At 43.4% G+C, this 12,235-nt stretch overlaps 1 protein-coding gene across 5 annotated transcripts in view; it reads left to right on the top strand.

Annotated features, from left to right (window-relative positions):
* The first annotated feature begins 3,573 nt into the window (after positions 1-3,573).
* Positions 3,574-12,235, top strand: part of LOC124016221 (VPS10 domain-containing receptor SorCS1-like) — a 168,814-nt gene continuing 160,152 nt past the window's right edge. For all 5 annotated transcript variants that reach the window (XR_006835318.1, XR_006835319.1, XR_006835320.1 and 2 more), the window contains exon 1: positions 3,574-4,558. Coding sequence is in view for 2 of the 5 variants with exons in the window: in XM_046331772.1 (XP_046187728.1) it covers positions 3,746-4,558 (813 nt within the window). In the remaining 3 variants the exon portion in view is untranslated. The remainder of the gene's footprint in view (positions 4,559-12,235) is intronic.

Here is a 12,235-nt window from a genome sequence, read left to right as displayed (position 1 = left end):
CATGAATTGGAAACAGGGGTTTTAACTTAACCACCCACGGTCAAGCCTACTTTTGTGACTTTTCATTCATAGCAATTGGGCTTCTGATTCTCCCAAAGTCTGAGTTTGAAACCTCATATTGTTATGGATGGACGGTCGGGCAATTAATCTTTCCTAGAAACAAACATCCCAAAACAGTGGAAATTGAAAGTGTTGAACTCAGCTGTTGAACTCTTCTCAATGAGTCACTGTCAACTGATTGCTCCTGACCCGACGATTGAACCCGGCAGAGCCCCACAGAGGGTGAATACCAAATAAAGGCTGTAATACGGGAAACATCTCTATTCAATGGAACTCTCTGTTTGAGACTCCACAAAGTGGAAAGAAAAGAACCATTCACTTGATCTCTTGTCTTTTCTAGCTTTTCCTGGAGCTGGAGACTTTAGATTTTTTTCCAAGACTTCAGTTCCTTCTTTTCCCCTTTATTCTAGTCACCACTTGTTCTCTTCTTACCCCTTTAGAAAAAGATCCCTTTGGCTGCGTTTAGACAGGCAGCCCAATTTTGGTCTTTTTTTCCCCACAAGTTGGTCTTTTAACCAAAATATTTGATGTGAAAGGATGTCATGTGATTGGTCAAAAGACCAATAAGTGGGAAAAAAATATCAGAATTGGGCTGCCTGTCTAAACGCAGCCTGGACAACTTCCTTGTTCGAGAGCTACTTTTACGAAGGGCATTGTTTGGGCATTTAACTATATAAAAAGCCATGGCTTTTCTAGTTTGTGTCTGGCGATTTCAATTACTTGTTTGTGTTGGTGTTGCAGGCCTGATTAACAGAGCCAGGGGTTTTTATGATAGGCTATCTGTGGCTGTGGTGTTGAAATGTGGCCCTGGGAGCTTCACTAGGGAAATGCAGGGACGCAGTAGAACAAATTGAATTCCAAATGTATGAGTAAAGTTGTATCTATGTAGCAGGGAGGCCCAGTTGATCAGCTGTCACAGAAACTTCTAACCATAAATAACAATTCTAGCCTAAAAAAGGGTGTTCTGTGACTAAGTTACATTTCATGTAACTATTTGGGTTACACGCGACACATACATTAGCTTGTTTTTGAAAGTCCTCCAGTGACGTTCGTTATATGTCCTTTAGAAATCTTACTCAACATATTCTAAGGATAGTCTGAATCACCCACACTTCTACAGACCTCTACAGTCACCTTCAGTCAGATGGCATCTTAAACTTAACCAATGTCCTTATGCGTCCTGCTACTGTACCTCCTTTCTCCCAGTCCCTCTTTCTGTGTGACTCATTGACCTTGTCGTGCATTCATAGTCCACATGCATACTAGTACAGTACAACTGGGTACAAATCAGACAAAGTAGGGTCTGAATATCATATTCCGCAACATCCTCCAAATCCATTTCTGCTATTGACAGTTGATTCTGTGTGAATGGATGACGTGTCCAGACTTGGATGTGAGATGATGGGGTGTGAGACCTTACCACCCACTCACACACATGCAGGTGCACACACGCACGCACGCACACACACACACACACACACACACACACACACACACACACACACACACACACACACACACACACACACACACACACACACACACACACACACACACACACACACACACACACACACACACACACACACACACACACACACACACACACACACACACACACACACACACACACACACACACAGCGATGGACATGATGATGGGAGTGATGGTGATTGAAGAGATGGTTGCCTGGCCGTGTGTGTGTGTGTGTGTGCGTGTGTGTGTGTGTGTGTGTGTGTGTGTGTGTGTGTGTGTGTGTGTGTGTGTGTGTGTGTGTGTGTGTGTGTGTGTGTGTGTGTGTGTGTGTGTGTGTGTGTGTGTGTGTGTGTGTGTGTGTGTGTGTGTGTGCACACTGGAGGAAGAACCACTTGATAAGTGTCTTCCAGCCACATGGGGCCTGTCCATCACAGGACCATTAGTCCAATCCAAAACGTCTGCTTAATGCAGTGTGCCACGGAGAGAGGCAATACTTAATTTATTTTAGGTCTATGGTAGGACGTCAGGGGATTTAACACTTTAGGCCACCAAGAGGGAAGAAACATTCCAGTACAATGGGAATGATATTGGAATTCTATACCAATGATGGAGAGTGAAACGTTAAAAATACATGTTGGGAATTGGATAGCCTACCACTGATCACAGTCCTTAAAAAAATACCATCAGAGCGGTTTTTAATCTGAGGTCGATGTTTTAGGCTACTTGGATGAAAGCCATGAAAATATTTTTAAATCTCTATTTATTGTATCAACAACTCGTTATGTATGAATAGAAATAAAACCAACAACAACTGAACAACTGTCAAGGTGGTTTGTGTTCAGTTGTCTTTCCCTCTGTGCATTTAAACGCTCATCAGCACAACAATTATGGCATACATAATGCATAACCTATCACGTTCAAACAAACAGCTACATTTCTGGCTCCCCCAAATGCACAGTCTATAGGGACCTGTGCCTTTTAAACGGTAATACTCTTATTTCTGATGTGTGAAAATAACATAACCAGTATGTAATTATGATAACCGTACCTAGGCTATGTGTTTACTCTAGTGTTCTTCACAGGTGGCATCTCACGTTATGAAACATTTTCAGATAAAAACAATTAATTATTGACAGCGTCAATTTGGCACGGGGGCACGTTCTAGCAAGTCCCAGGTGAACTTGAGTCTCTTCTAGACATCGGATGTGTCACGGAGTGCTCGTGAACGACCTCACATTGCTTATGATGCCTTCACATCACATGTAAAGAGATAATCTATAGCAGTGGTGTCAAACTCATTCCAGGAGGGTCGCGTGTCTGCGGGTTTTTGGTTGTTCCTTTCAACTAAGCCCTAGACAACCAGGTGAGGGGAGTTCATTACTATTTTGTGACCGTAATTCATCAATCAAGTACAAGGGTGGAGCGAAAACCCGCAGTCACTCGGCCCTCTGGAATGAGTTCGATACATGTGATCTAAAGCATATATTCTATGCCCATATAGAGGTTATTTAAATCTTAATAAACAATACCTCTATGTGGTCCGTGACATTATGCATAATTGGGGTTTAATTCAAATGTTATAATTTCGGAACAACCCCCCCCCCTTCCTAATAGCAATAGCACGACTATAACTTTAAAGCAATTAGATAGATTCACAATGAATAGAACTATTCTCTTTCATCTTCTGAGAAATGTGATTGAGCAGTTGACTCTTACGCACAGTAAACCTAGGCCTACTGGTAGATACAATCTACAGCTGTTAGGGATATTGTCAACAAGACCATAGTAACAGCCAACAACATTGACAAAGGACTCATATACAAATAAGTATTTAAATATAGATCGAATAAGATGACTATTACATACGTACGATAAATGCTAACAAATGATTTATTACGAAATGATTAATGCGTTGTTCTGGGCGAGGGGAAAAAAACAGGCGCAAGAAGAAATCTCGCCTATCTTTTCCCCCGGATACTGCCAGCTCCTCCTCCGCGCGCGCAAGGCTTCATTCGATCAAATCCTTCATCTGGGACCACTTCGCCGAGTCGCACTTTTTAACACTGCAGAACAATTGGACGAGCCACAACTTGCGACGAGTTCTGTTGCTTAACATCAATTACAGTCACAAAGGGGAGAGAAGAAGAGAGTAAAAAAAAAGACTGAGTATCCTTGTATCCATACTGAGTGTCTTTCTCTGCCACCAGCTATGGAGAGGGGGGTCAGATTATGCCCTATTTGGCACACCAGCGTTTTCTGGTTTCTGCTTTTGATAATGCTATCTTTCTTTCTAGCCGCTAAATCAGAGATAACTTGCAGATCATGTCAGCCGGGAGATAAGGGGCGTATTAAGGAATTACTGCTTAAAACGGACACACGAGAATTCGCAACAGGGCACGGAGGGGAAGTTATTGGAAATGGAGACGGGACAACTGCTTCACGGAGTTTAAATTCTGCAAGTGCCGAAACTCAACAGCTTGATTGCGCAGCTGGATCCGATGAATGCATCCAGGGGAAATACATATACTCAAGGCGAAAACGGAATACTGACATACTGCTCCGTTCCAAGAACGCACTACTCGATGGAGGAATGCAATACGGTGATGGTAAACAGAGAAAATTCACCCCGCGCGGTGAGTACAAAGTTTCCAACCTGAAAATGAACCGTCATGTAGGCAATACAGATGTCGGGAAGGCTCGCGCAGATTTAATTCCCGGCGTCTCACCCAAGCACCGAGTTCGTAGGGACAGCTCGGGAGCTAATATTGGGGATGTTAAAGTGAAGTCCTCCGGCTTACCCCAGAGAAGGGAGACACTGCCTCTGAGTTACTCGCGAGAGGGCATCACCTCACGGACTGGGCGCAGCAGAGTGACACGGTCCGAATTGCGATGGAGCAACGAGGACAGAAGAGCGGCCAGTTCGAGGCAGGACGAACTCAAACTCACCAGTTCAACCTTCGCATTGACCGGAGATTCCTCTCACAACCAAGCCATGGTGCACTGGTCTGGGCAAAACAGCAGTGTAAGTGAATACTTGTACAGTTGTTTTTAAATAATAGTTGGCCCATGTGCGCATTCACGCAGCGCATCAATGGAGATAAAAATTTAGCCATCAGTTTGACTTTGATGAAATTGCCAATAAAAGGCATACGAAACGTGTGTGCGTGCGTGCGTGAGTGTGATGGAGCGCGCATATAGTGTGAGATTCCCAGGATTCATTCCGAGGCAACTGTGCATGCTGTCATCCCCAGTATAATTGTCAAAGCCTATTCGCCATGCATCTATTTTGTTGTTAAGTGATATCATCAAGTGTCTGAACAATCATTGAACAAATCATGGCAGAAACAATCAAGACAGTTAACACAATCACCTCAGCATTTACTTCTCCGAGACAGTTTCCCCATGCTTTGCAGAGAGAATCGGTCTGACCCTCCTTCCTCCCCATTCCTCATTACCCACTCGTAGTCCTGTCTGTAACGAAACTGATTTCATTTCAACACATCACCAGCCCCCAGTCAGTCATGGCAGAAGTGACATCCCCCATGCCTCCAGGTGTTTCTGAGGGGGCATGAAAAACCAACTTCCAAAGTTTGACCGTATGCACTTGCGTGGGGGGATATCAAATACATTTACATTTACATTTAAGTCATTTAGCAGACGCTCTTATCCAGAGCGACTTACAAATTGGATACACCAACATATATTACCTATTTCTTCTGTCAAGGCAGTAGTAACTAATGGTCATCCTAGGCTCTTGTCAAGGGTTTCCCAATACAAAGTGGTGCACATTTTTGTTCCTACCCAGCGCTAACACTCTACTGTACTGAAATGTACTCTATACTGTATTGAACTGTACTCCACTGAACTGTACCGAACTGTACTCTACTGTGCTGAGCTTTGATGTCCAAACTTATGGTTGGTTCAGATTTGTCCGGTTTCAACTCTACTCTACTCTAAACTGTAATGAACTCTACTGTTCTGTGCTGTGCTTTACTGTGCTGAACTTTGATGTCCAAACTTGTGAAACATAGACATCTATGATTGGGTCAGATTTTGTCCGGTTTGGACCAACCAAATTGGGTTTTATTTGGGGGCAGAGCTCATAAAAATAATAGCCAGTGTGTGGAGTTATACCCAGGGTGTAAGGTCCTGGGTGTCGTGAGGGTGAAATCAGGCACAGGAAAGCAGAGTTCAATAAAGTGCTTTTTTTAAATGCACACACGGTGAACTACGGTCACCCCACTTACGGGTGCTCAAACCAAATGCCCCAGACACAGGGAAACAAAAGCAGTCTAGCACTAAATACACAAACATGTACAACTAATGCAAACACCAGGGTTACAATAATCAATCCTGCACAAAGAACCAGGCGGGCCGGCTGACTAATAAAGCCTCACTAATTATAACCAACTCAAAACAGGTGTAGTCAATAAACACATAAGGAGGGGGAGAAAAGAATCAGTGGCAGCTAGTAGGCCGGCGACGACGACCGCCGAGCGCCACCCGAACGGGAAGGGGAGCCACCTTCGGTCGGAGTGGTGACACAGGGACCCATGATGAAATTCCATTTCTGTAATTCTGTTACCGGGTGTAAATTCAAGTCAATAGCTGTGTTCGAATACTCATACTAACTAGAGGTCGACCGATTATGATTTTTCAACGCCGATACCGAATATTGGAGGACCAAAAAAAGCAGATATTGATTAATTGGACGATTAAAAAAAAATATATATAAGTGAAAGTGCAATATGTCCCATATAAAAAAGCTAACGTTTGAGTTCCTTGCTCAGAACATATGAAAGTTGGTGGTTCCTTTTAACATGAGACTTCAATATTCCAAGGTAAGAGGTTTTAGGTTGTAGTTAATATATTTCTCTATGCCATTTGTATTTCATATACCTTTGACTATTGGATGTTCTTATAGGCACTATAGTATTGCCGGTGTAACTCCCAGCTAACTAGCTAGCCATTTCACATCGGTTACACCAGCCATTAGGCTGATAAGCTTGAAGTCATAAACAGCGCTGTGCCTGTGAAGAGCTGCTGGCAAAATGCACGAAAGTTCTGTTTGAATGAATGCTTATGAGCCTGCTGCTGCCTACCATCACTCAGTCAGACTGCTCTATCAAATCATAGACTTAATTATAACATAACACACAGAAATACGAGAAATACGAGCCTTTGTTCAATAATATGGTCAAATCCGGAAACAATCATTTCGAAAACAAAACGTTTATTATTTCAGTGAAATACGGAACCGTTCGGTATTTTATCTAACGGGTGGCATCCCTAAGTCTAAATATGCTTGTTACATTGCACAACCTTCAATGTTATGTCATAATTCTGGCAAATTAGTTCGCAATGAGCCATGCTGCCCAAACGGTTGCATATACCCTGACTCTGCGTGAATTGAACGCAAGAGAAATGACACAATTTCACTGGGTTAATATTGCCTGCTAACCTGGATTTCTTTTAGGTAAATATGCAGGTTTAAAAATATATACTTCTGTGTATTGATTTTAAGAAAGGCATTGGTGTTTATGGTTAGGTACAGTCGTCCAACGATCGTGCTTTTTTCGCAAATGCGCTTTTGTTAAATCGTCCCCCAGCGTTGCATCGATTATATGCAACGCATGACACACTAGATAAACTAGTAATATCATCAACCATGTGTAGTTATAACTAGTGATTATGATTGATTGATTATTTTTTACAAGATAAGTTTAATGCTAGCTAGCAACTTACCTTGGCTTCTACTGCATTCGTGTAACAGGCAGGCTCCTCGTGGAGTGCAATGAGAGGCAGGTGGTTAGAGCGTTGGACTAGTTAACTGTAAGGTTACAAGATTGAATCCCCGAGCTGACAAGGTTAAAATCTGTCGTTCTGCACCTGAACAAGGCAGTTAACCCACCGTTCCTAGGCTGTCATTGAAAATAAGAATGTGTTCTTAACTGACTTGCCTAGTTAAATAAAGGTATTTAAAAAATCGACGCCCGAAAATACCAATTTCCGATTGTTATGAAAACTTGAAATCGTCCCTAATTAATCGGCCATTACGATTAATCGGTCGACCTCTAATACTAACTGTACTATTTGTGACGTAAATTGAGAATGTAGTATGCTTATTGGTCATAGTATGAATAGAGTTAGTATGCCAAAAGTTCCCGGATGTCGTACTACATTCGCCAAAATATGAAGTATACACGCAGTGGACACTATTTCCGTATGCAATTCTTCAGGAAATGGGCATGGCTTCACAACATTTTCAGATTTGAAAAAAATGGAGGAAAATATGCAGCTGAAGTCCAAAGATAAAAATGAATTGTTTTAACTAATGATGACAGATGGTGAGCAATGTAATAAAGTAATGCTGCACGTTATGTTGGATGACAATGTGTTGGCTACGCTATCCTTACGAACTGCATAGTATATCATTACAGCAGTAGGTACTACCGGTATGTTAGCTAGCTACCTCGTTAGTTGGTTACTAATACATGGAACTTGCCAGTATATTAACTATATGTTATCTAACTAACTACCCAATGTTTATTGACTTGATTATTCACGTCATTCTTAGCTAAATGGTATAGTAGTTGTGATTTCTCAATGGACATGAATTTGCTCTGGCTATCTACTCCAATTTCAGAGCACTCTCGCCTGAGTGAGCCAGAGCGTGGAAAAACGGATGAATTTACGAACGCTCAACACCCGTTTAATATGGCCGGGGTCATTAAACATTGGCGGAAAAAGCCCAATTAAATTGTTGCCAGCAGCACAGTTACAGGCACCAACACTCTGGATAACATGCAAACAGCCTAACCAGCTCTGCTGTGGTGAGAAGAGGTTGCGTAGCAACAGAATCAACTTCCGGTAGCCAGGTGTAGCGCTAGTATGCTCAACTGAAAGGATATCATTTGTTTACAGTACAATGAACTAATAGTATGTAGTATATACTCATTAAGTATGTAGTATACAGTATGTTAGTATGGGTGTGTTCGAATACCCAATTTGTCATGTCATAGCTGACACCCCGTTCTTTCTGAATTCGAAGCAGATATTTACATTTTGGGGGAAAAACGTGGACACAAAAAAACAAAAACAAGGGAGATGTTACCAAACTTAGCATCTGCACAGTTCTTCCAGTAAATGTGTTGGTTTGTTAAACTTTGAAATCAATGTTTTTTGTTTGACATACATTTGAATAGAAAAAATGGAGTCTCAGCGTAATTCTGTAACCGTGGAATTGCTCAGCAGCATCACCACCATCTAGCCACATGGAACCTGTGCTGTTTTGTGATATTAATAGATTGGGTTCTAATTGTGTGCAACTGTGAAACAATTCCCTCCTCTCTTCTCGCTTGTGACGCAAGCAACTTTGGAATGTGCAAGAATAGATCCTCTGCATGAAATATGTAGAGTTGTTGCTATATGCAGAAATAAATAGAGACTTAGATTTTTCCCATCTGAGCACAAGTGCAAATAAACAGATGAGTTGACGATGCTTCATGGAGCAGAAATGGAAGTGTCTGTCTGTCCGTCTGTCGTTAAATGGGATGTATGCTGCTGCGGCTGTATATCTAACCTATTGGGCATATACATAGTTAAGGGTATTAATGTTCCCATATGCTTTGTGCGTGTTTGAGCCAGATTGGAATATGAAGGAATGTGCCTTCTCATGATAGCCCAAGAGACAGTGGTGGATTAAGTGATGGAGGGATGGAGTCATGCAGTAGAAGAGATGGGAGGTCTCCGTGTGTGTGTGTGTGTGTTTCAAATACTGTATGATTTTACATGTAGATAATGGATGATTCATCTGATCATATCCAGTAAGATGAAACAAACAAAAAAAGTTCAATTATGGAATAGTTCAATTATGGTATTGTTTGACTCAAAAAGGAGCTGAGATCATTTGTACATTCTGATCATTGTTAGGAGAGACGTTGGGACAAGTTTGGGATTTTAAATCTCATGGAAAGGTTACAGCAAAAATGCCAGAGTCCCAACGGGGGATATGTGGCACTGGCATATTCCTTGCCTGCACATAAAAGTGTGTCAGGAGACTGCATATTTACATTATTGAAATGTCAGGGCATTAAGTACTTTGCTTGTCACTCAAGATAACAAGATGCAGCCTGACACATAGTCAATCCATGTAACAAGTTTACTCCGCAGCTTTGGACTGCCTCGGAAGATGTAGAATGTGCCCACTGGCATCATGGGTATTAATATGGATTGAGTGGTATGGAAGTCAATGGCTCAATCCCGAATCAACCCCTAAGCCTTTCGCCTTATGCACTTGTGGAGATCTGATAGGTTAGGTAGAAGTTTTAACTATATTTCTTACACCAATAAAATTCTCTCAGATCTCCACAAGTGCGTAGGCTGTAGGGCTTAGTGGTCCATTTGAGATTGGGCCAAGCTTCATCCTTGAATTCATGTTGCCACTGTACTCCTCAGCATCGGGTATTGCTCAGAAACATCTTCACTTTAGTCATAGCAGATCTGGGTTTAAATAGTATTTGTTTTCTGTCAAATGCTTCAGCTGTGCTTTACTGAGCTTGCCTGGCGCAATGGAACTGTCATGTTTCCGAACCCATGCTTCGTCCATGAAACAACCCTCAGCCCCAGAGTCTATCAAGGCACTACATGTAGCACCCGAACCGGTCCAGCGTAGATGGACCGACAAAGTAGTACAGGATTTTGATGGAGAGACTTGAGTAGTTGCGCTCACCTGTAGCCCTCCGCTTACAGATGAGCTCTGGCTTTTACTGGACATGAATTAACAAAATGTCCAGCAACTCCGCAATAGAGGCACAGGCGGTTGGTGATCCTCCGTTCCCTCTCCTTAGTCGAGATGCGAATCCCTCCCAGCTGCATGGGCTCAGTCTCTGAGCCAGAGGAGGGAGATGGTTGCGATGCGGAGCAGGGAAACACCGTTGATGCGAGCTCTCTTCCACGAGCCCGGTGACGAAGATCTACCCGTCGTTCTATGCGGATGGCGAGAGCAATCAAAGAGTCCACATCTGAAGGAACCTCCCGGGAGAGAATCTCATCCTTAACCACTGCGTGGAGTCCCTCCAGAAAACGAGCCAGCGCCGGCTCGTTCCACTCACTAGAGGCAGCAAGAGTGCGAAACTCAATAGAATAATCCGTTATGGACTGTTCACCTTGGCATAGGGAAGCCAGGGCCCTAGAAGCCTCCCTACCAAAAACTGAACGGTCAAAAACCCGAATCATCTCCTCTTTAAAGTTCTGGTACTTGTTAGAGCAATCAGCCCTTGCCTCCCAGATAGCTGTGCCCCATTCTCGAGCCCGGCCAGTAAGGAGTGAAATGACGTAAGCAACCCGAGCTCTCTCTCTAGAGTATGTGTTGGGTTGGAGAGAGAACACAATCTCACACTGCGTGAGAAAGGAGCGGCACTCAGTGGGCTGCCCGGAGTAGCAAGGTGGGTTATTAACCCTAGGTTCTGGAGGCTCGGCAGGCCAGGAAGTAACAGGTGGCACGAGACGAAGACTCTGGAACTGTCCAGAGAGGTCGGAAACCTGAGCGGCCAGGTTCTCCACGGCATGGCGAGCAGCAGACAATTCCTGCTCGTGTCTGCCGAGCATGGCTCCTTGGATCTCGACGGCAGTGTAACGAGCGTCTGAAGTCGCTGGGTCCATTCTTTGGTCGGTTCCTTCAGTCATGCTGGTGAAAGAGGACCCAAAAGCGACTTGGCGAAAACAGAGTCTTTAATCCAGTAAAGTAAATACAATCCAAAAAACACAACTTTCACTCGAAATGACGAGGACAAACTGGAGACTCGATCTTGAACAGCAGGTGAACAACAGGTTGCCTCGGGAAGGCACTTGAACCAGACAGACTCAGACACCTGCTCACCACGCAGCATCTGAGGAAAACACGACACGACAGGGCGATACACAAACACAGCACGGTGAATTCTAGACAAGGAACCGACAGGGCAGAAACGAATAACAAGGAGAGAAATAGGGACTCTAATCAGGGAAAAGGATCGGGAACAGGTGTGGGAAGACTAAATGATGATTAGGGGAATAGGAACAGCTGGGAGCAGGAACGGAACGATAGAGAGAAGAGAGAGCGAGAGAGTGAGAGAGGGAGGGGGAGAGAGAGGGATAGAAAGAGGGAAAGAACCTAATAAGACCAGCAGAGGGAAACGAATAGAATGGGAAGCACAGGGACAAGACAAGATAATAAATGACAAAACATGACAGGAACCAATGGAATAGTCCCAGAAGTGCCAACCCCGCCCATCTGGGACTTCATGAACCCAGGTCTGAATCATAGAGCCAGAATCAATGAACCAGAACCAAAGCCAGACTTGAACAAAGCCAGGAGCCATACTCTGATTCCATTTTCTCAGTTGAGGCAGTTCTTTTTCAAGACAAGGACAAAACCCATACTGAAAATGAAACGAGTTCTTAGCCATACAATGATCAAACAAAAGCATTTGTCAGAGAAGTTTCTTTTTGAGCAGAACAGAGGAAGAAAATCAAATGTTTTAGTAGCCAATTAGTGAGTGAGTTGATCACATGAAGTTGGTGGAGAAGTGTGTTGTGAGAAACCATCTCTCGCCAGCTGTCTCGGTTTGACGACGCTCTCACTGTGGCTGTTCCTATGTGTTGAAGGAATCTATTTATGGTTCTGTACAGCTGTCGTCTCGTACAGCAGTGGTGGCAC

The sequence above is a fragment of the Oncorhynchus gorbuscha genome, linkage group LG26 (assembly GCF_021184085.1).
Source record: "Oncorhynchus gorbuscha isolate QuinsamMale2020 ecotype Even-year linkage group LG26, OgorEven_v1.0, whole genome shotgun sequence".
Classification (NCBI taxonomy): Eukaryota; Metazoa; Chordata; class Actinopteri; order Salmoniformes; family Salmonidae; genus Oncorhynchus; species Oncorhynchus gorbuscha.
This window is presented reverse-complemented; position numbering and strand designations above follow the sequence as displayed.